At 39.9% G+C, this 25,471-nt stretch overlaps 1 protein-coding gene across 12 annotated transcripts in view; it reads left to right on the top strand.

Moving 5' to 3' along the window:
* Positions 1-25,471, top strand: part of nfia (nuclear factor I/A) — a 732,109-nt gene that overhangs the window by 548,190 nt on the left and 158,448 nt on the right. For all 12 annotated transcript variants that reach the window (XM_043699269.2, XM_043699272.2, XM_043699263.2 and 9 more), the window contains one exon: positions 12,394-12,511. In XM_043699269.2, coding sequence (XP_043555204.1) covers positions 12,394-12,511 — 118 coding nt within the window. The remainder of the gene's footprint in view (positions 1-12,393; positions 12,512-25,471) is intronic.

Below are 25,471 nucleotides of genomic sequence, written 5' to 3'. Positions count from 1 at the left end.
GGTACATTACATGACAGTTCAAACTGACACAGCATAAATGCAATATGTATGAAGATCTGAAATAGGAGTAGGGGTAAGCCATTTGACCCCTCAAGCCCACCGAGTTCTGAGGAAGGGTCACCAGACCCAAAATGTTAACTTTGATTTCTCTGCACAGATGCTGCCAGACCTGCTGAGCTTTTCCAGCAACTTCTGTTTTTGTTTCTGATTCACAGCATCTGCAATTCTCTCAGTTTTTATTTAGCATTTTAAAATGTGTTAGTCTGCAGTTGGCTGTCATCAGCAATGCTATGCACTGGGCTACCAGCAAGTTTTGGAAAGACCAAAGAGTACCTTCTTAGAAAATTTGTAAGATGAAAGAAGAATAAAATTGTACTGAAGCAATGTTGATGCAGTGTTTGGAATATGCAAATTGTTTAAGAGCCAGGCATTGCTAAAACTTCTGAAGGAGAACCCACAAGCTAAAAAAAGGCTTTTTGTAATTTTTTTTCCACTAGTTATTCAATAACACTGCTTAACACATCAAGAGAGGTTTGTTACCTGACCTTTGGGGGATCTACTGCCCTTTCATTATAACCAGTCTAGAATTGGCAAGCTGAATAAAGCAGAAATTGTAAAGGGAGGAGTAGCTTTCAGTGAAGGTGTCTTGAAAACGTTTTTGTTCAAATGGAGAAATGTAAAGTGTAATTTTTGTCATGTTTGCATATTCTACATTTGAAAGCAAATGAAAAAGATTATTTTCAGGGAATCCTTGTGTAAAGTTACCCACTTAGTTTTGTTTCACACTAATGTTAGTAAGATATTTGGACTTGAAATCTCATTGAGTCTCGTGAAATTTGTCTTGACACTTTTCACAGCAGTGTGTCACCTGATGGAGTTGTTGTCATGTTGTCATGACATCCCTTCTCTCAGACTTGTGGCCATTCCCAGTCTTCAGAATGGTGGTTTCACCAGTGACCCTCATCTCCTCACCCACTAGGTCCCAGACCATGCACTGGAGCTGCCACTCACCCTCGGATATGATGCAGCTGTTGCCTGTCAGGTGGACCACCGCCCCCATCCTGACAGGCTGCCAGTGCCCCAAGGCCCACCTGGGCATGACTGAGCTTCTCATCCCAGTCAGCGTAGTACCAGTTATTTTTAGAGCTCCATAGCTACCCCTACTCCCACAGCTGGCAGAGCAGACCAGAGAGTAGCTGCGCCCCATGCTGCAGCCAGTCATGTGGAGCAGTTCCGTTGGGCAGTGGCTTGAGTGGACATGGGAGATGGTGACAACAGACAAGAAGGGATACTGCGCTATCCAAAAAAAGACTACCAAAAAGCTGCCAGGAACAGGCAAGGCACCCAGAAAGTGACCCAAAGCCCAGTTTGTGCAGACCCTAGGTAGCATCTCACCTAGCTCCATCACCAGAGGGTGCGCTTTCGGAGATATTATTAAGTAAAATGTTGCATTTGTTTTATGCTGGTATTTTTAGATTTGCTTTATTTTACATTATTTAATTTATTGATATCAGAATTTAATCATTTAAAGTATTATATTTCAACTTGGTGTGTATAGTTAGAATTTATTTTCTGCTAAGGAAGGCCCTATGGAACGTAACTCATTTTACCATTAATTCTTATGGGAGTCATGCTTCATTTAAAGTCTTTTCACTTAAAGTTATATTTTTTGGAATGCAACTTCAACTTTAAATGAGGTCTGTCTGTACCTTTGCTATTGGCTTACAGTAATCTCTAGTCACGTAAATGAGTAGGTGAGCTACTGACAGATAATTTCTGACTTTGCACTGAAATGTCTGATGGAAGATGAACAATTGTGATCCATAATGAGTCTTCTAATTTTTTTTTAATGTAGGAACACTTTCTACCCTCCACTTGATGAATCCCAAGAGCATAACCAAGAAATAACCATGTTTTCTTGTCCCATGGCTTTGCTACCATGTATTAATGGTCCAGTACTATGCAGCACGGCATTTAAATCAGAAAATTTTACCCTAAAATAGACAAGTTCATACACTTTGCGAATTGTTTCTTCTCGACAGATTAGTGATTCACCAATTTAACCACATAAATTCAGTTGCTATTGTATCATAAAGGTCTGACACTTTAGTATTAAGTGAAAGTTTCACTGAGTGTAAACGTTATTACGGAATGCTAATTCTGTGACTGAGAGGTCAACAAATTCTTTCTATTCTTGTTCAAGGTGGTCAATCATCGCTCTATTTATCAGATGAAATCTACGTTATTTTTTATCATTATCATTCCAGATGCGGAAGCAAAAGCCATAAATTCCCACCATTCTGGATCCTTCCTCTCCATCAATAACTGCATAGTTGGCCAACTGAATCAATAGTCTTTTCAGATTTACTTTCAATGAGATCTCATGCTTGACAGAGTTGTGCTGAATCCCACATGTGGTATTTAGCAATTGCATCTCATGAAATTTACCCTCTTATGTCTGACTTCATTTCGGGTACTTGACAGTTGAAGGGGTCAGCCAAAAAAAAACGGTTTCCATCTTTATGAGCTATGTTCTTTGTTCATGAAAGATTTTTTTAAACAAAAAGTATTTAGTTGTATTGGATGTTGTCTCTTTCATACTTTATCTATCAACACTTCAGGTAAAATTATTCTGCATCCTCATTTTCATGGTATGATTGATCTTTATCCACTCCGTGGTCAAGTTAACAACTCAGATTAATTCTAGATTATTCAGATAGTTTTCCCTTCTCGGCCGGTCCCAGTAAATTCTCAGATCTATTGATGGTGCCATGCCTTATCAAGTGCCATTTTGTTGTTCTGTTGTGCTTACATTTTTTACTAGCACAATACTTCTGAACCTAAGATATCTCCTGTTTGTTCTGTTTTGTACAAGTCATTTTGTTTTCAATGATCTTGTCATCTATATTTTTTATACAGTCACTTAAATATTTGAGCATTGAGATATCAGATTTCTATGCAAATTTCCTACACTGAGGAAATGCAATTTCATATGCAATTAGCTCCAGCAGTTAGTTCCAGTAGCATTTGTGGAAAAAGGAAAGGGCTAATGTTTTAAAGAACTCAAGAGTTTTTGGCTCAAAACATTAACTGTTCCCTCTTCACAGTTGGTTCTGCAGAGTTTTTCCTGGGTTTTCTGTTTTTATTTCAGATTTCCAGCACTCAAATATTTTGTTTTTTACTTGTTTTCATTTATTCTCCTTCACTGGAATCCAGGAGCCTATTTTTCATTTGTACCTTTATTTGCTTAAGTCTTGGTGTCTGGAATTTCCTTCCTCAGTTTCCACCATCCCCATTATTGTAAGATCTATCTTAAAATCTCCCTTTCTATCCTAAAATATTCTTCATTGACTTTTTTTTTGTCTAGTTATGCAGGCATAAACTGCATTGTGACATTTCTCTATGTTAAATTCACTATCTAAAAGCAGGTTGCTTTATTGTGTAACTAGCCTGAACAGGAAATCGTAGTGGACATTTATTCTCCCATAAGATGTCAAGGGACACTGATTAGAACAATAGCTCAGTTGGCTCGACGGCTGGTTAATGTTGCAGTGATGCCAACAGCACGGGTTCAATTCCCAAACCACCTCGTCCTTCATCTGAGGCATGGTGAGCCTCGGATTAAACTTGCTACTAACTATTTCTCTCTACTGAGGGAACGGCCGATGGGACTATGTCAATTTTCACTTCACATTCAGATGAGTTAATTGATACTGTATTGCTTAATAATCAGTATATTCAATATCAGCTTCTTGATTGCTGGTATTACTCAGCTTTATTTCTCCACCAGCCCTCTTCAGATCTCCACTGCCTCTTTGTTTTCATACACACAATGCACAGATCAAATCAGTGGCGGGATTAAGAGAGACTTTATTAGATTTTGTTTTGCTCAGTTGTGACCAATGTTTCCATTGCTACATGCTCTTCTCATTGCTACATCACTGAGATTTCCAATGTTAAAATCATGAAAGCCAGTGTGAACTTTCCAGTTGCTGACACTATTTTTCACGGCAGTTTGCTTGAATTTGGCGTACACATGCATAAGTAGTTTGTGCTTAAAATGTTACTATCTCCGGCGCAACTTGTGAACCCGTGATCTTTTGCGCTAGGTTAAAACAAGTTGCAGTAGAAGCAGGCCCCACCCACAAAACTGGGCAGGTCTCACAGTAATCATGGCTTGGATTTTGCTGCAATAGCACTCATTTGCACGGTTTTGAGGAAGCTCTGAAATATAGCTGGTTCTTTTTGGCAACCATGACATTGATAGTTTAGTTGATTTAGATGTTCATTCTAATTTTTTTTGCTTTGATGAAGAAATTGATTGCTTCACCCAACAATTGCTAACAAATGTCACATTATACTTTGAAAGATAATTTCAGTAATGTAAGAATCACAAAATGAGACTTTACAAAATGGATGCAATTTTGAGCACAATTTTTTTTACTGAATTACCAATTATGGCCAAAGCATAAAATCTGTTTCCATGTTTCATCACTCTGCTAGCTGCAAAACTTGCCACCTTCTAATGAGGCACTTACTTCTGTGCCCTCCATTACCTCAATTAAGAAATTTGTCCTCCTGACTTCATTTTCACTTTCTGAGTTGTATATTCAACTCCTTGAGGATAGATCTCTTGCTTTTCTCCTACTATGATTGACTCTTTCTTCGCTTCTCCCTTCCTTCAATGAGGTAACTTTCCATTCGTTCCTCTGTTGGTTCTCTTGTGCCCCTGCAATGCTTCTATTCTGCCTTGTTCGAGTTAATTCACAAGTCTTCCCCCAACACCGTTGAACCTAAAATCCTTCTTTGGTTATCTAATTGAGGATATACCTTGAGTGTTTATCACTGGTCTTACCTCAGGCTTCAATTCTGCAACACATCCCTATTTCACTGAAAACTTGTTCAATCAATAACTTTTTAGAGCTTTACAAAAATCTCTGTGATGTTGCTGGTTTATTGTGTTTGTAAGTGGAACTCAAGATAATTGTTTGGTCAATAGCTAGCAGTAATTTTAGATGTATGCTGCAAATATTTTTATTCAGCATGGTGGCTTAGTGGTTAGCACTGCTGCCTCTCAGCACCAGGGTCCCAGGTTCGATTCCAGCCTTGGACGACTGTCTGTGTGGAGTATGCACATTATCCCTGTGTCTGCGTGAGTTTCCTCCACGTGCTCTGGTTTCCTCCCACAGTCCAAAGAAGTGCAGGTCAATTGAATTTGCCATGCTAAATTGCCCATAGTGTTAGGTGCATTAGTCAGAGGGAAATTGGACTGGGTGGGTCACTCTTCAGAGGGTCGGTGTGGACTTGTTGGGCCAAAGGGCCTGTTTCCACACTGAAGGGAATCTGATCATGTCAGTAATCGATCTTCCACTGCAGTGCAGGGATTACAAAATGCAAAAATGATTGTGCGTCACAACAAAAAAAGACTTGTGCAGGGCAAGGGGGGACATGGTACTCAAATTTTAGATCATGTACTTTTACCACTCCCTTCTGACTGCCCAGTTGAGATTGTGTATGCCATATGAGCACAGTAGCAGCTGCTAACAATTTAGTATCAGGACATTAATATATTTTTTTTCTGTCCCAGTTAACTTCACCCTTTTTTCTTCATTGGAGCTGTTTCTTCCTCTGGACACAGGAAAACCCAAATTGCACACTTTTGCAGCTTGTATCTGCACACTTGGTACCTGTGTAATTCATATACTATTGTTATCTTTTCATACAAGGGTTGTGTTTACAATGCACATTACTGGAAAGATTGAGGTGTGAGTAAGGAGAGTGTTTCAGCTTCTAACGGTGTGGAAAACATTAGATGGAGAGGAATTTGTTAAGTGTGTACAAGAACATTTTCTGATTCAGTGTGTGGATGTACCTAATGGAGAAGATGCAAAACCTGACCTACTCTTGGGAAATAAGGCAGGGCAGCTGACTGAGGTGTCAGTGGGGGAGCAGTTTGGAGCCAGTTTTAACATAGTGATGGAAAAGGATAAACCAGATGTAAAAGTTGAAGCTCTAATTTGGAGGAAGGCTAATTTTGACGGTATTAGGCAAGAACTTTAAAAAGTTGATTGGGGGCTGATGTTCGTGCATAAAAGGACGGCTGGAAAGTGGGAAGCCTTCAAAAATGAAATAATGAGAATCCAGAGATAGTATATTCCTGTTAGTGTGAAAGGAAAGGCTGGTAGGTATAGAGATTTCTGGATGACTAGAGAAATTGAGGATTTGATTAAGAAATAGAAGGAAGCATATGTCAGGTATGGACAGGAGAGATTGAGTGGATCCTCAAACTATAAAGGCAGTAGGAGTATACTTAAGAGGGAAATCAGGAGAGCAAAAAGGAGACATGAGATAGCTTTGGCAAATAGGGTTTTTGTCAATACATTAAGGACAAAAGGGTAACTAGGGAGAGAATAGGGCACCTCAAAGATCAGAAAGTCAGCCTATGTGTGTAGCCACAGGAGGTGTGGGAGATACTAAACAAGTATTTTGCTTCAGTGTTTACTGTGGAGAAAGATCTGGAAGCTATGGACTGTGGGGAAATAGATGATGACATCTTGAAAAATGTCTATATTACAGTGGAGGAGTTGCTAGATGTCTTGAAATGCTTGAAAGTGTAAAAATTCCCAGGACCTGATCAGGTGTACTCTAGAATTCTGTGGCAAGCTAGGGAAGTGATTGCTCAGCCCCCTTGCTGAGATATTTGCCTCATTGATAGTCACAGGTGAGGTGTCGGAAGACTGGAGGTTTGCTAACATGGTGCCATTGTTTAAGAAGGGGGGTAAGGAAAAGCCAGGGAACTATACACCCGTGAGCCTGACATCAGTGGTGGGCAAGTTGTTGGAGAGAAACCTGAGGGACAGGATTTACATGTATTTGGAAAGGCAAGGACTGATTCGGGATAGTTAGCATGGCTTTGTGCACAGGGAATCATGTCTCACGAATTTGATTAGAGTTGTTTTGAAGAAATATCAACGAGGATTGATGAGGGCAGAGCGGTAGAGTGATCTATATGGAGTTGTGAGTGTGTTGTTGGAAAAGCACATCATCCGAGGAGCAGGAAAATTGACATTTCAGGCCGGAGCCTTCATCAGGATCTGTATGGACTCCAATAAGGCATTCAACAAGGTTCCTTATGGGAGGCTGGTTAGCAAGGTTACATGGAATAGAGGGAGAACTAGCCATTTGAATACAGAACTGGCTCTGAGGTAGAAGACAGAGGGGAGCAGAGGGTTGCTTTTCAGATTGGAGGCCTGTAGCCAGTGGTGTGCCACAAGGGTCGGTGCTGGGCCCATTACTTTTTGTCATTTATATAAATGTTTTAGATGTGAACATAGGAGGTGTAGTTAGTAAGTTTGCAGATGACACCAAAATTGAAGGTGTCGTGGACAGCAAAGAATGTTACTGCAGAATACAATGGGATCTTGGTCAGATGGGAAAATGGACTGAGGAGTGACAGATGGAGTTTAATTTAGATACATGCGAGGTGCTGCATTATTGAAATGAAAATCAGAGCAGGACTTACAGACTTACTTAATGGTAAGGTCCGAGGGAGTGTTGCTGAACAATGAGACCTTGGCTTGCAGGTTCATAGTTCCTTGAAAGTAGAGTCACAGGTAGATAGGATAGTGAAGAAAGATGTTGTGAAACTTGAAAGGGTTCAGAAAAGATTTACAAGGATGTTGCCGGGGTTGGAGGATTTGAGCTATAGGGAGAGGCTGAATTGGCTGGGCCTGTTTTCCTGGAGTGTCAGAGGCTGAGGGGTGACCTTAGAGATTTAATAAATCATGAGGGGCATGGATAAGGTAAATAAACAAAGCCTTTTCCCTAGGATGGGGAGTACAGAACTAGAGGGTGTAGGTTTAGGGTGAGGGGGAAAGATATAAAAGGGACCTAAGGGGCAACATTTTCATACAGAGCGTGGTGCATGTATGGAATGAGCTGCAAGAGGACCTGGTGGGGACTGGTACAATTACAGTATTTAAAAGGATTCTGGATGGATGTATGAACAGGAAGTGTTTAGAGGGATATGGGCCAAGTGCTAGCAAATGGGACTAGGTTAGATTACGATATCTGGTCGGCATGGACGAGTTGGACCAAAAGGTCAGTCTGTATGCTGTACATCTCGCGGACTCTATGACTTGGCTCTCTCCTCCAAGCACCTTAGATTATCTGTACCACCACATGTCACTGCTGTGGTCCCCATGAAATCTCTCAAGCCATGATCTTTTGCACTAGGTACAGTCCTGTGATTCCATGCAATATCAGTTGAGTATGTTTTGCATTCATTTGGGGAAATGGGAAATGATCCCATCACTACCCCAAATAGAACCCTCTGACTCATTGATTCTGATTAAAAACAAATTCTGCCATGTGAATAACACCATGTATTACTTATAATCTTGTGCCAAAAAACCAGAAACTACATTAAAGGATGATCTGTTTTTAACAACTTACTGAAATTTCATCCATTCTCAGATGAATGGAACACAACTGGGTTAAAACCTATTAGAGCAAGAAATGAAGTGAATTATTAATATTGGTCACAATTGTCCAAACAATGGATTTCTCTCTGGAAAGGAGAGAACAGCTGGTGTTTATTTCAGTTTCAAGAATAGAGTATTTGCCAATCAGTGTAAAGGAGCAGGTGATTAGATTTTTCTTTTCCCCAAGTGTCTAGACCAGCTAGACCAATTTAAATCAAAGTAGACAAGATGACAACATTCAGGGATGTGACATTCTGTAACATTTTTCACTGCATTATGTTTTCTCCATTGGAAATACACTTTGTTACATGTGAAGAGATGCAGAACATTGGTCAACATAAGCGCGTCTTATCTTTAAAGGAATGAATCGTAGCATTCAAAACATTTCAATACAACATCAAATTGTGAAATTTGAAAGTGGGAAAACATTTTATACTTGCCATTCATAATGTTTCAGACTTCTCAGCAAGGTTTCAATTTACTTTGCAAACTATCTCACCTGGTGGGCTTTTCATAGGCTTCTAAAGACCCACTCCACCTGATTAAAAATGCACATAGGAGGAAATCTGAATTTCATTTCCCATTTAAAATGGAGAATTGACCTTAGTGAGGGTGGGTTGGGTGAGAAGTTTGCACACTAGGCATTCCTGACCTGCAAAATGAGCAGCCCAAAATGGCACAAAGTCAGCAATGTGAAGGAACGTGTGTGGCCGCTAGTGCACCCAGATGAAAATTCAGCCTGTGACGTTTGTTGTTATGCTGTTCCTCAGGTGACCATGCTTCATCTCTGAGCCCAAATAATGAATGTGGACAAACTATTTCAGTAAGGAAAACATTTTTTATTGACTCAGTCTTTTCCCCACCTGATGCTTACGCACGAGCACTTTACAACACAAACCACAAAATAAAACCTGAACTAAAGTTTCTCTGTTATTTCTATTGCAACTGTGTTGTGAACTGCTAATTCTGTTGCTGTGTTATTGTTGATCATCCAACTGAGGTCTAGCTGGGAATCAGTTTAGATAATTAGTAGAATATACTTCTCCTCAACTAACTTTACATTGTTTAATCGTCACTTAATTGATCCAGTCAGCATGAATGATTAATAGGACCATATTAGCTCAACTTATTTACAAATTAGCATTACAAGTTTTTTTTTAGATTTAATTCAGGCCATAATTGAAAAAGAATAGGAAAAATTACTAGGTAAAATACAAACCACTGGATAAGTAATGGCAACTTTTGGCTTTAGAGTTTATAAATTAAAGTGGCCATAGTCCTGGAGGGCTGTTCTCTCATTAGGGAGGTGATTGTACTTGAGAGTCACCTTGCCTCAGATGAGGGGGGAGATTGAGAAGGCAGGACCTTCATTGAAACCTCAGCCAGTGTAGGAATTGAACCACAATGTTTGTGTTACTCTGCATTGCAAACTAGTGATCTAGCCATCTGAACTAAGTGAACCCGACTTTGCAAATGATGTGCGTACTGAGTCAATTCCATATTTTGAAGACTAGCAAATCAGTCATTTAATGTAGGACATGGTGCAATCAGTCTTGATTTCAGTGCAGTGAGGATTCCTGGCTCCACTAGGCAATATTGGCAGCTTGCTGCAGTGGCTAATATTGCGTAGTCAGAGAAAAGAATAACTGGAGAGCAACAGTGCAGTATGAGATAAAACTGATCAAGCCTTGCAATATTTAAGTCAACTATATCAAAAGACATCCAATTTAATTTAAGATTAAGACTTTTATAATGAAAGTTCCTCGTATGAAAGGTTTATGTTACCAAACCGAAGTTATTCTGTCAATTTTAATTAGTATAGATTTATTTTATGGTGCAAAAGTGGCTATTTGTCAAATATTTTATGCTTTTAGCACCTGAACAGAAAATGTGTGAACCACAAAAGGTCAACCTTGAAATCATCTGTTTCCTAAAGGTTCCTCTTTTTATATTTTTCTGACTTTGCAAGGAATTTAATGTGACCAGCTGCAGGGAACAATTTTCTTCTGTTTGTCACTCTTTGTTAATTGTTAAGTGACTTCTGCATTACTCAAGATTTTTCTAAAAATGCTTCCACTTTTAAGTTTCTTGACTCATTGCTGCTATCAAGGTAGTCCAGTTTCACAGTTGATGCTGCGGGCACTAAATTGATGTACCTCCCTAAGATATTTTGGATGTCAGAACATAAGCTTTTAACCACAATTTCTTGCATGACTAATCTGTAGCTTTGAATAGGATGGAAAAAGAGTGCTATGGGGAGGTTAGCTTCTTGTTCAAAGTGAAGGAAGGAAAAGCACTCTTTCCTTCAATGCCTGCCTCCTTTGCCTTCCACCGGTCAGTTTGAGAACAACCACATCAGATAATTAGGTGTAAAATGGCTGCCTACTTCCATGTGTTATGGAAGAATGAGAGGCCCTCAAGGGGGAAGTAGGATTTAATATATGTACATCTGTTTATGGACAGTGGGAAAGATTGATATCTGTAAGGTTGATAAAAGAAAGGAAGTTTAATTTTGAGTTAAAATTGAACAGGAAATCAGGCCATGTTCCAAAATGTTTGTTTTAAAAATGTTAAAGAACTGTAATTAGTAGTATTCTAATGATTGCTTTAAAAAGATGTTCCTTTTACCGGTGCAGCAAAATTCCATTGCAATGTTTAGAGCCAGTTTGCCGTTGAAAAGATGAAAACAGTTTCCTTCCAGCACAAAAGAGAAATAGTCCAGTAAGAGATGGCTCAGCCAAGTTCCTGCAATTTTGTCTAAACCTCACTGGCAATTTCTTAAAATCAGGGTAATATTAAGTGGGGGTAGTTTGGTAACTTTGTCAGGATGTTTATGAGAACCTACACATGTAGGTTCTTATTCTAAACTAAGTACACATTTTCAACCCCAGCATAATACTGGATAACAACTAATGGACTTGGGAAATATGGAGCAGAAACCTTGTCATTGTGTTTAATGCGGTACAGGTTTTGTATTGCTCAAAGTGTCCTATACACACTACATGGAATAGAGTGCAGGTTTACTGTCCAGTCTAAGGTTTATAAAATGCACATGATTCTGATTTAAAACTAAAAGGAATTTTGCAACCAAGTTACAATTGCAATCTAAACTACTATCTCAATGATCTAAGTATTGGTTGCTAATTTGTTACTAAAAGTGTATGCTTTAAGAATATTTTTTGATCACTGTTGGTTTTCAGATATTGTTAGTCCAGTGATATTAAAATACTATACTGCAATTAGACCACCTGATGCTTAGGTTCTTTAATGAAGGTTATCATGTTGAGTTTTGTTTTAGCTTTGAAAAATGTATTTCAGATTTTTGCACAGTTAAGGTTTGGAACTTGGATACATTATAACCACTTAAAATTTATAAAGACCTTTGACAAAATTTAACACTTTTGCAAAATTTAAATGAAGAATAGAATTATAAATTAGCCTAGTTTTAGTGATTTAGGGCAAAATTTAAAAATACTGAAATTTTAATTAAAAATAATGACTGTCTAAGCAAATGCTTTCAGTATTCGCACTTAAAGAAACAACAGACAAGACCTTAGGTTTAGATATTAATATTGCTGCTATGATTGATTTTCTTTGGGACAGTTATGGCTGTTTTTCCCAATGCATTACTGCACACATTGTATCAGCTTCCACACTGCAAGATTTCAGAATTGTGATCAGTCTGATCCCAGGTCAAATTCTTTTCAAATCAATCAAGCTACTTATTATTGCAACACATTTACAGAACATTATGCATTTTTAATTGAAAGACTGTTAAGCTAGGATTGCCAAATATGACCTGACTGCAATATAATGCAAATTCATTGTGTCTTAGTTTTCTGAAAAGTCTTAGAAGCTTTTATCTTTTTGTTCAAAAAATAATTATGCTTATTTCTCTCTGCCCTTCCAGCGCCAATAGCTGCCGGAACAGGCCCGAATTTCTCCCTCTCAGATTTGGAGGGATCTTCGTATTATAGCATGAGCCCTGGGGCCATGAGGAGGTCTTTGCCCAGCACGTCCTCCAGCAGGTAATGAAAAGATTTATACTGAATCATGAATTAACCTGTGTGTTAGCAATTACTAAATGTCATTATTGCACTGTTAAAGTAAATTGATCTTAGATAAAATGTCAGATTGTTTGGAATGGAGATAAGAAGCATTCATTGGAAATTTGACTGAACATTTTAAGTGACCTGAGATATTTAAGCCAATATACAATGATTGTCGATAAGTGATATTCAGAAATCTCTTTTTGCTGTGCAAAAAAACTACAGAATTGAGATGTCTCCTCATTTTTATTTCATGCATTTTCTGCTCTACTCCCCAAATGCATCCAAGTAACTTGCCACACAATGATTTTTGACAGTTGTACTAAAGGTGTTCATTATCAGACTCCTGTTATACTATGATATTGAACTGTGTACCAAATTTAGACCATTATGCAGATTAAATGCTACCCAGTTCTCTTCAAAGGATGCTCCACAGGTCTTAGTATGTTAATTCTAGGTTCTTTTTCAACAACCCTCTCATTAACCATGCATGGTGATTCATGAACTCTCAGTACAATGCCATCTTTTGATTGTTAACATTTCATTGAGGTTTGCTTCTGTGAAATATTGGGTACCGTTTTAGAATTTTTCTGAAATTCTTATTAATTATGCTCACTCTGTGTCTTCTTTTGTTTTAAGAATGCCATGCAATTTGTTCCAAGAATAAAGGAAGTTAACATTACAAGTGAAAATATAGGCTTACAATCACGTTAATGTTAAGTGCGAAACTGGGCCTATGAAAGTTATTGGCCCAGATTTTGCTATGACTGGTCTCTGAGAAAAGCATGTTATAATTATTGTGCAAATCGGCCAAGAATATCTGATGAGGAAGAGCTACAATTTCAAGTTCCCTCAAGTTGCTAAGGATATGGGCTACTTTGCTGTTAGCTTCACAAAACTATCCTGTGTTTCATGAAGTTGCTGAATTTACACACTAATTACACTCACTGCAAAAAGTTTAGTTAATTTACAAGGTAAGTACTGTACAATGAAATGATAATTGTAATGACTGCCAATCAATCCCATTTGCCCAGAAAGAAAACAATTAAAAATGCGGTTTCATTTAGATTTTTAAAATGTTGCATTTTGATCTTAATTATTTTCTTAATTTTCCAATCTGTCTGGCTTTTCGCGGTCAATCCAATCTTTTTTTTCTCAAATACAACAGCAAGGAACTGCAGATGCTGGAAATCAAAAATAAACAGTGAAATATTGATAATACTTTACAGACAGCTTCTGTGGAGAGACAGAATTAATGTTTCAGGTCAATAATCTTTCATCAGAACGGGAAAAAAATTGAAACACAATGTCCAAAGATATAGTCCGCAAGAATGAGTTAACGTCAGCTCTCTTTGATGTCCGAAAACAGATACTGTGTATGGAATACATTGAAAATTAATTCATGAGATGTGCCATTTTGGTCCTGAAAGCTCCTTAAGAGAAAATGGGAAAAGCAGCTATGTAAGAAACCAGGCAAGCCTAAGTAGAATATCAGCTGAAGAAAATGCTGGTTTGTTATTATTGAAATTTATATTCTGAACTAATTCTCCTGATTTTAGATTGATTTTCCAGTGAATCATGCAGCTTTCTTTGATCAAGAGGATATTCAGATGACTAATTGACTGGTCTTTGTAAAATAGCCACTCAGTGTATGTGTCCAATTGGCTTATAATTCTGTGCAACTTCCCATTTGACCCTGCCTAGATGCCTCGGAGTTTGATGCCTTGAGCTGTAACAGTGCCAGGTCCTTTTTATTGAACATCTCTTTGGTACCACTTTGAATATAATATTTATCTCTCCCTGTACTTTTTGGGGACTTTGCACTATGCTTTAGCCATGACAAAGAGGACATGTTTCTTACATCTATGCTGCTTGTGCACTGGTATTAAGTAGACCACAAAAGCAACCAGTTGTAATAGGTGTAAACTCCCACTTCTGATCATGCTTTCTGCCCTGTAAGAGGGTTTGACCTGCCAGGTGATAACCCCCAAGATTGATACACTGAGAACTTGTACTTCAACACGAGAGAAGCGCATTGGATATTCCCTGAAAAAAATGTGCAGGACTGCAGTGTAGAATCATCCATGCCTGTTAAATGTAAGGTGGCTAGCACACCACCTTCGTGCTGCCTGCGTATTTTAATGATTGCTGCGTACAGACAGCCTTAAACATGTTGTACATTGGGTACAAGCATCAGAAGAATGTCTAAAGTTGCTACTTCAAACTAGCCTGGAAGAGCTAGTGTGCACCTCTTAAAAGGAAAGCACTTTATAGCTGTTGGAAGTGCTGACATGATTTGGATGAGTGCAGGGCAATAAACAGTATAGACTGACCATGGAGCAGTGCGTGTATTAAGGATTTCTGTAGGTGCACTGGAGGAGTTGGAAAAGAGACGAGATGGTCTCTGTCAGCAAAGGCAGGGAAGTCTTCCAAAAACATGGTAGGCGAAAGTAGGAGCAAATAACATGGAGATCAATTCCTACAAAGAGTTGGAAACAGTCCCACAAGAAGCTGTTTTTCATTTGTTTATGGGTTGTTCATTTACAGTATATGATTGTTTCAGTTCAATCACTGGTTAATGCTTCCCCTTCAGGATTTTAATAGTGGAAAATTCAGTGGTAATGTCTCTGAATTTTGAGGGGAGTTGGTTAGATTCTCTCAAGTTTGAACTTGTAATTTTGTAGCAATTGTACAGCACAAATGTTATTTGCCACTTATCAGTTCAATCCTGGATATTTTTCACGTTTTGCTATACGAATATAGATATTTTCAGTACCTAAGGATTAGTGAGTTTTGCTGAACGTTATGCAATAGTGAAAATGGACACTCCTGACTGTTATGATGGAGGGAAGGTCCTTCATGAATCAGCTGAAGATGGTTGAGCTTAGACAACTATAGAGTGCTGCTGCATAATATTTTGGGACTGAGATGATTAGCCCCCCCAACCCACAACAAGTTTCATTGGTTCTTTGTATGACTCCCTGGTAGAATCTAAACTAGTGAGGAATTTCACTTCGTAGGTCTATCAATGACCAACTTCACTGATGATGGACAGGGTCTGATGGGCCTATACGTGACCACATTGGACTTGTCCTGCTTTTTGTTTTCAGGACAGACCTAGGCAATTTTCCACGTTATCCGAAAGATCAGTTCTTGATTAATAAGGGGATTACGGACTACAGGGAGATGGCTGGAGAATGGAATTAAGAAATATACCATCCATGATCAAATGATGGAGCAGACTTGATGGGCCAAATGGTCTAATTTTGCTCCTATGTCTTATGGTCTTATGTGCACACAGTTTCACCAAATTATATTAGCTATTTATTGCAAGGCAGTTGAAGTACTGGAATGAGGGAGTCGTGCTACAATTGCCCAGGGCCTTGTTAGGATCATCATAAACAGTTTTAATCTTCACATTTAAAGAAGGATATATTTACTTTTGGGATGACGAGGTGAAGTTTTACTCGATAAATATCTCATATGAAAATGCTTTCTTAAGATGGGGAGTTAAATAAATTGAGCTTATACTCTGGATTTAAAAAGATCATCACTTATTAGATTCGATTTTTAGATTAGATTAGATTACAGTGTGGAAATAGGTCCTTCGGCCCAACAAGTCCACACCGACCCACCGAAGCGAAACCCACCCATACCCCTACATTTACCCCTTACCTAACACCACAGGCAATTTAGCATGGCCAATTCACCTGACCTGCACATCTTTGGACTGTGGGAGGAAACCGGAGCACCCGGAGGAAACCCACGCAGACACGGGGAGAACGTGCAAACTCCACACAGTCAGTCGCCTGAGGCGGAAATTGAACCCGGGTCTCTGGCGCTGTGAGGCAGCAGTGCTAACCACTGTGCCACCGTGCCGCCCACTCATTCTTCTCGAAATATGTAAGGCTGTGAAGGGACTTTACCAGATAGACAACAGAGAGGTTATTTCCACTAGCTAAGGAATCTAAAATGGTAAGACTGATGTCAGATCAACATTGCACACTAATTAAGGTCATAATCTCTTTTAATAAGAAATTGTCGAATGTGCTTCACATTACCACTGTGTGCAGGCATCTTAAATGCCATTTTGAAACACAAAGGGCTTGCCCCCAAAAAGGAAACACTATTGAATTTAGTTTCGACCCCATTATCGTCTTGAAACACCAATGCACAATACCATCATTTCTTTATTACTGTTAAACGACTTGCTTAAAACCCAAAATTGGTGTTCACGGCTTTGTTTTGAAGTAATTTTGTTTTGATTTGAGCCATTTCATGTGCAGCAGAATATGTACTTAATTAGCACAACAAATTATCCTTATTACAGTTCTCTGATATATGCACTCTGGTTACTGATAAAAACGATTAAATGCAAGAACCGTAGATAATAACCCAGTAATTTATTTGTAACCTTCCTTATTTGCTTTGAAATTGTTTGACGATATATGTGATACATGTGATATAAAGATTTCAAGCGTTTTATGATGCTATGAATAAATGTGGAATAGAGAATACCAACATATCCGAATTTTTGATATGAATGTACATCATGTGATTTCTAAAAGTAGCTTATCTCCAAATATATTGGATTTATAGATTATTGGATTTTATTATGATGAGCAAGTTGTCATGAGAATGTGGGCAGGAGCATTATCTAGAATTTGAATAAGTTTGTGCCTTTTGCCAAGTGAAATTTGAGCATGCTTGTTATGAAGGAAATGATGCAATATTATGTGCGTTGTGTTAGAGATTCCAGGTCCAATTCCAGTTTGTTGAGAGACGGCTATACCTCTACCCTAACATAAGTGTAGTTTCAGGTGGAAACAGGGATGTTTACAAGAGATCGAAATTATGTAGCAATCAGATTTGAACGTACTAATGAGATATACACAAAACACATTTCTGTTAGGTTCCAAAACTCTAAATTGGTGCAAGCAACATTTCAGTCTCTTGGAAAAACTGAACAAGCTGCTCCCATCCAAAACAAAAGTTCTTGAAACAACCATATCTTCATCCATATGCCAAACAGCATTGAAGATGGGAAAAATAAATTATTTTCTCCTGGGTCACTTGGACGTACATTGACAGTAACCTTTTCTTATTTATTCTTTCACGGAATGTGTGCATCACTGGATAGACCTGTGTTTGTTGCCCTTCTGAGTGGCTTCCAGATAATAGTTAAGAGTAAATATCAATGCTATGGACCTGGAGTCAGATTTCCTTCCCTAAAGGCGACTAGTTTGGGGACCTGTAGGATTGTGCAGTTTTTCTAGTTTTATCCAGTATTGGATGAGCAGACATTGTCACCTTTTAAATAATGTGAAGGCTATTCTCTATCTACTGACTCCATCTCTTTCCCTGGCAAAAGTCTAACTGGCAAATTAAACCAGTTTGTCCACAACCTTGCTGTCATATTTGATACCCCGATAGCTGTGTCATCATCAAGACCAGCTCTTTCCACTCTGTAACGTTGCCTGACTTTGCTCCTGGCTCAGCTTGTCTGCTGCTAAAACACTGATATCTTTGTGACCTGTTGACTGAACTGTTTCACCACATTCCTGGCTGGTTGCCCATATTTTAGCCTTCATAAGTATAGCATCATCCTAAATCTGAGGTACAGCATGCTACAGAGCACATTGAAGCCTTTTAGGGGATTGAAGTCACCTATTTGAGACTGCTTGTGTAATACAACAAACTTGAGAGAAAAACACTTTTTCTCTTCATGAATCATTAGCCTCAGGATGATACGCATACAGCCCTTACAGTAGAGAAGAGTAAGATTAATAAATGTGTTGAAAATTGGGGGATTTTGAGAAGATGCAAGAAATTAGTTCTACTAGCAGGTTAATAAAACAAAGAACTGGGGAGGCTTGAGATCTGAAACAAAAACCAGAAATAGCTGGAGAGACTCAGGTTCAGCAGCATCTGTGGCGTGAATAGAGTCAAGATTAGAGTGGTGCTGGAAAAGCATAGCAGGACAGGCTAATAAGTTTATCTCCACCCCCAAGGCTCCCAGCCTTGTTCCTGATGAAGGGTTTTTGCCCGAAACGCCGATTTTCCTGCTCCTCGGATGCTGCCTGACCTACTGTGTTTTTCCAGCACCACTCTAATCTTGACTCTAATCTCCAGCATCTGCAGTACCCACTTTCGCCTCTGTGGAGAGAATAGCAGAGGCAATGCTATTTAAGGAATTAGCAGGAGAACTTAATAAGTACTTTGCGTCAGTTTTCACCGTGGAAGACATGAGTAATATCCCAGCAACTAAAGGGAGTCAGGGGCTGAGTTCAGTATGGTTGCCATTACAAAAGAGAAAGTGCTAGAAAAGCTAAAGGTCTTAAAATTGATAAATCTCCTGGCCCCGATGGGCTACATCCTAGAGTTCTGAGAGAGGTGGCTGAGGAAATAGCGGAGGCGTTGGTTGAGATCTTTCAAAAGTCACTGGAGTCAGGGAAAGTCCCGGATGATTGGACTATCGCTGTTGTAACCCCCTTGTTCAAGAAAGGATCAAGGCAAAAGATGGAAAATTATAGGCCAATTAGCCTAACCTCAGTTGTTGGTAAAATTCTAGAATCCATCATTAAGGATAAGGTTTCTAAATTCTTGGAAGAGCAGGGTCGGATTAGAACAAGTCAACATGGATTTAGTAAGGGGAGGTCATGCCTGACAAGCCTGTTGGAATTCTTTGAAGAGGTGACAAGTAGGTTAGACCAGGGAAACCCAGTGGATGTGGTCTATCTAGACTTCCAAAAGGCCTTTGATAAGGTGCCACACGGGAGGCTGCTGAGCAAGGTGATGGCCCATGGTGTTCGAGGTGAGCTACAGGTATGGATTGAGGATTGGCTGTCTGACAGAAGGCAGAGAGTTGGGATAAAAGGTTCTTTTTCGGAATGGCAGCCGGTGACAAGTGGTGTCCCGCAGGGTTCAGTATTGGGGCCGCAGCTGTTCATGTTATATATTAATGATCTGGATGAAGGGCCTGGGGGCATTCTAGCGTAGTTAGCCGATGATACGAAGTTAGGTGGACAGGCAGGTAGTACTGAGGAAGTGGGGAGGCTGCAGAAGGATCTAGACAGTTTGGGAGTGTGGTCCAGGAAATGGCTGATGGAATTCAATGTGAGCAAATGCGAGGTCTTGCACTTTGGAAAAAAGAATACAAGCATGGACTACTTTCTAAACGGTGAGAAAATTCATAAAGCCAAAGTACAAAGGGATCTGGGAGTGCTAGTCGAGGATTCTCTAAAGGTAAACATGCAGGTTGAGTCCGTGATTAAGAAAGCAAATGCAATGTTGTCATTTATCTCAAGAGGGTTGGAATATAAAAGCACCGTTGTGCTACTGTGACTTTATAAAGCTCTGGTTAGGCCCCATTTGGAGTACTGTGTCCAGTTTTGGTCCCCACACCTCAGGAAGGACATACTGGCACTGGAGCATGTCCAGCGGAGATTCACACGGATGATCCCTGGAATGGTAGGTCTAACATACGAGGAACGGCTGAGGATCCTGGGATTGTATTCATTGGAGTTTAGAAGATTAAGGGAAGATCTAATAGAAACTTACAAGACAATACATGACTTGGAAAGCGTGAACGCTAGAAAATTGTTTCCGTTAGGCGAGGAGAGTAGGACCCGTGGACACAGCCTTAGAATTAGAGGGGGTAAATTCAGAACAGAAATGCAGAGACATTTCTTCAGCCAGAGAGTGGTGGGCCTGTGGAATTCATTGCCGCGGAGTGCAGTGGAGGCCGGGATGCTAAATGTCTTCAAGGCAGAGATTGATAAATTCTTGATGTCACAAGGAATTGAGGGCTACGGGGAGAATGCGGGTAAGTGGAGTTGAAATGCCCATCAGCCATTATTGAATGGCGGAGTGGACTCAATGAGCCGAGTGGCCTTACTTCCATTCCTATGTCTGATGGTCTAATGCCTCGACGGCAGTGACCCATTCTTTACTAGAAGGATGTTCATTAGCTAGAGTGTACATGTTTAAGAATTCAGAGGATTTAAAAAAATATTTTCAGTTGAACTTAACTGCCTAAAAAGTGGATGGTAACAGATTTGGAAGGGAATTGGATAAATATTTGAAGGGGAACAAAATTGCAAGTATATGAGATTATAGCTGGAGTGCTTGATGTCTCTGTCAAAGAAAGAACACTGGCACTGTGGGCTGAATGGCCTCGTCCTGTGTTGTGTGACCCAGTGACATGAAAGTGGACCTGCTGCTGAGCCTTTACTAGTGCTCGAGAAGTGTTAGTTACAAGCTATGTGTTAGTGGGCTCAAGTGCCTCTTCTCCAATCTCTCCTTTTTGGGGTACCAGTTAACTTTGGCAGTACTTGCTGCTGTTGTGATGAGAATTTCAGTAAGGATGATTGATATGAACCTTTTGACATGAGCTGGCACTGTACCACCCACTTAAAAGCATGGATTTTATGAATGGATCCACTAAATCAAAATCAGATTAATACAATAAGGATTGTGTGGAAAGATCTTGGATGCTTACTGATGTAATATGTTGCTCCAGTGATTGGATATATACACATGACCTTTTTTTATATGTTGCTATGAAAGCGGATTCCATAATTGTACAGATTTAGCTTCACACTGGTACAAGGTGTCAGTCCCTCTCTGGGTGGTTTGATAATTTATGCAGATGTTTAATTCTTAATGATATTGTATGGCTTTCACACCACTATTTAGATGTTGTTAGCAAGGTTGAATTTTGTGATAAATGAGGAAAATTCCTGCTAATGGATTGCAAAATATAGAGCAGTTGTAACATTTGTAGTGTCAAGGACATACAACAGAAGCTTTATTAATATGTCTTAGTTACTGCAATTGTCAGTTGGAGCTCGATCAAAGAATTTTCAGTTTAGTTGCAGAATTGTTAGAAAACATTAAAGAGGAGGCTGGTGTGACACTGAATTACAGCAGAGAGAAAAATGGTAGTGGAATCTGCCTGTGGATGCAGATAAATTGCTACTTTTAATGAAAATCCAATTTCATCTTTAACATCAAGGTGAAATCTACAGTTCGAGAAATGGCCCAGATATTCTGATTGTTATTGGGACAGATTCAACCACGAAAGTCCTTTTTAAAGATACACAATTTTACCTGTCAGTGAATTCACAGCCATCTAGATTCCAAATCTGGCCTGTCCCAAATGTGTACTTGGCAGGAAATCAGTTAGAGATCCACGCAAGTAAACTAAAACATTAAAAACCGTGGATGCTGAAGATTTGAAATAAATGTAGAAGCTGCTAAAGAAACTCAGCAGGTCTGGCAACATCGTGGAGAGAAAGCAGAGTTAACATTTCAAGTCCAGTGACCCTTCTTCAGAGAAATCCACTCAATGCAGAAATAACGTTACAGGCTAACTCTCTCAGAGCTTCATAAGTTAAAGGTCACAAAGGCACTTTCAGTGATTGAGGGAGACTAACCTAAGTGAGGAGGTATGGTAGCATGTTGCAAATGGGGTGGGTGTGGTGTTGGAGAGTATGATGTGTGAAGGGGAACAAAATGCCAAATAAGTGAGGGGTAGACTGACAGGTGAATGAGGGGGTGTGGTTCCAGCTTAGTGAGAATCATGCAAGGGTGGCTGGGAGGGGAGAAGAGTTATGTGTTGTGCTGGGGGTTTTGAAACATGGTTGGGTATGGTCGGGTTGTTGAAGGGAGTGGGTTGGGTCGAAGTGGTGGTTGGAGTTGGCAAAGCAGGAGGGATCAAGGGGTGTCCTTACCTTCCCTCTCCTCTCACCATCATACCCCTCCTCTCACCCTCATACCCCTCCTCTCGTTGTCATCTCTCCCTTGCCTCAGCACCATCCCTTCCTCTCGTCTTCACCATCTCCCCATCCCCTCAGCACCATCTCACAGCTGAAAAGATGGGTGGGATGTACCCCTATCTTTTCACAGAGGTTCTCACTTCACAGGAATCAGGCTTCAGTGAGCAGTTGACCTTCTGTGGAAAAGTAACACCAGCTTTTTAAAGGAGCCAATCAGGAATCAATCCAGTTCCACAGCAGCAACTACTACTTGTGGACATGAAAATCTCACTTTGCGAGCATGCTAGGGAGGCCCTGATTTAAAACCATTTCCAGGTCAGTTCCCACATGCAATAAGATGTGCAAACAGACAGAATCTACCAGGAGGCAGTCAATAAGGTTGCTTCGATGTTTGCTGTCTAATTAAGCACACTGGGAGATTCCATCTAAGAACCCACGGCACTGTATAGCGGAAAGTCTCCCAGGGAGAGGAGGGTGCTGCTGTGAAATGCAAGGCCAGTGAAGGCACCTCAACACAGGCTTCTCTGAAGCATGACTGTAATTGAAAGAAGAATGTTGATAGCAGTCAGTGCCATCAGTAAAGGAGAAGGATTGTTTGTGGCAGTGGCTGTGGCTGTGGCTGTGATTGGGCCCTTCTCATCACAACGACATTGTGATTGAAAGGGGGCTCTGGTAGCCTGATGACAGGCCTTTTCGGAATGGCGACCAGGCTCCACATTCAGAGTGTCTGACATTGGAAATATGCTGGAAGGTTTTGAAATTTGGACCTAAGTGGAGTCATAAATATCCTCACTGGCTGTCTGCCTCTGTGGAAGTGTTTTTTTTGGTTTCTTTGGCAATCACCTCCAGCAAAGGAAAGCATTGAAGAGTCAACTTGAGCAGTTTTCAATAATGTCTCCGCCTCTGCTGTGCTGATGAGAAAAAACATCCTCAGTGTCATTAAAACAAAAATATTTTCCAGACCTTTTAGAGTTTCGCCTATCACAAGTAACTTCTATCATCACAAACTCAGATGTTTCTTGGTTTAAAGCTGTGTGTGTATTGTGGAAGCTAATCTTAATCCTGATGTCTCAACACTCGTAGATATTGTTTTAATTCTTTCATAAGTACCTTTTGTGCCTAAAAGAATCCATAATTTTTGGAATTTTACATTCCAGTGCTTTAATTGCCAAATTTTAATTATTCCAATCCTATACCAGTAGTGACTGTCACTGTCTTTGGGACCAGTGGTATTTCTGTGTTTTGCAGTTATTGGGATTTGCCTTGAGTATTGAACCTTGGGTACAAGGTGAGCATGAGTTCCACCGTCCCTTGGAAGCCTTGCATTGTAAAAAGGTGAGGCAAATGGATGAGAGTTATCTGGATTTTCTACTTCCTGATCCCAAATTCTGAAGGTGCAAGCAGTGAGTGTCCAGTTCGATGGATTTAAGTGCAGCTTATGGTCACAGATGGAGAAACCCAGGGTGGAAATCAGAGATTTTGATACCAATCCTCTTATAAAGGGAGCATCTTGAAATATTTCAAAACCTATGTCTAACCAGTATTATCCACCACAGCTTTTGGCATTTTAGGGCTCTAGATGTACCAGCATTGACATATGTCACTTTGATTAATGTAAGTTACAGGACCCCAGGAATTCCAACAGGTAAGGTTCATATTGCATTTAGTGAAGCATGATTTCACTGCTTCCAGAGTAATGTGTTGAAGTAACATCTCTGGTGGAGATTCAGTTGCATACAGAGTGTTACAAAATATCTAGCAGATGGAAACTGGTCAGGTGACAGAATAGATCCATACTATTGTTTCTATTCCACATGAGACTGCTCACATCCTATTTCATTTCACCACATCATCATATCCTTCTATTGCTTTCTCCCACGTGCTTATCTCGTGGTGGAGGCTAGTACAATTGCAACATTAAAGGTATACGAATAGGAAGGGTGTGGAAGGATGTGGGCCGGGTGCTGGCAGGTGGGACTAGATTGGGTTGGAATATCTGGTTGGCTGGACGAGATGGACCGAAGGGTCTGTTTCACTGCTGTACACCTCTATGACTCTATTTATTTGTAGATAAACAAAAAAGAAAAAACTTATTTGATTCTACAGTTAGAGATGCTGTTGTTGACTTAGGGGTTATTTTCAAGCTGTGAATAACATATAGAAGCTTGGTCTGTTAGCTTGGCTACTATATCTACAGCACATCGCATTGTGCGTCTTCTTAATAACTCAGCCAAATGTCAGGCTCATTTTTGGCATGTGTTAATGACGTTTACCACGTTTTTGCAGCTGCTACAATATACCACTGCAGTCCTAGGTTAGGATGAGAAAAATTGGCCAGAACTCCTGTTCAAGATTGTTATTTAGCAATCCCTGTCTGTAGAGTGCAAAAGCAGTGGTGTTTGAGGGCAGGGTCAATCGTGATGTCTTATGTTGAAGTATCGTGCTATCATTCACTGCTGAGGCTCTCATCGCATCCGTGAATGCCTTCAGCAGAGTAAGGGAAGATACAGGAGGTCTCTATGTACATCCAACTTATGAATGCTCATACATTGAACACAACCATGTGCAAGGTGAAATGTTAAAAATCCAACGTATGAACAACTATTTAATATTATTTGTGTACAAATTAGCTTGCGAGCAGACCTCAAGACCAGAACCCGTGGTCTACTGCCTGTAGTAGACAAATGTCTTGAATTATATTATTGACGAAGGAATTGGGAAGTCTTACTTGAATCTGAAATCTATGTCATTGGAGCGAAGAAGGATGAGAGGTGACTTGATTGAGGTGTATAAGATGATGAGAAGCATAGATAGAGTGGATAGCCAGAGATTTTCTCACATGGCAGAAATGTCTACCATAAGGGGGCATAATTTTAAGGTGATTGGAGGAAGATTTAGGAGAGATATCAGAGGAAGGTTCCTTACCACCACTGCTGGCGGTGGCATTCCACACACCCACCACACTCTGTGTAGAGTCAGATACATTAGGGACATTTAAGCAACTCTTGCATAGGCACATGTAAGATAGTATAACGAAGTGTATGGAGGTTAGCCTGATCTTTAGAGTAGGATAAAAGGTTAGTAAAACATCAAAGGCCGAACGACTTGTGCTGTGCTGTACTGTTCTATGTTGAATCTGCAGTATCATTGTCATTGTGCA

Source organism: Chiloscyllium plagiosum, unplaced genomic scaffold (genome assembly GCF_037043375.1).
Source record: "Chiloscyllium plagiosum isolate Xiang-an unplaced genomic scaffold, Cpla_swu_hap1 HiC_scaffold_9, whole genome shotgun sequence".
Taxonomy (NCBI): Eukaryota; Metazoa; Chordata; class Chondrichthyes; order Orectolobiformes; family Hemiscylliidae; genus Chiloscyllium; species Chiloscyllium plagiosum.
This window is presented reverse-complemented; position numbering and strand designations above follow the sequence as displayed.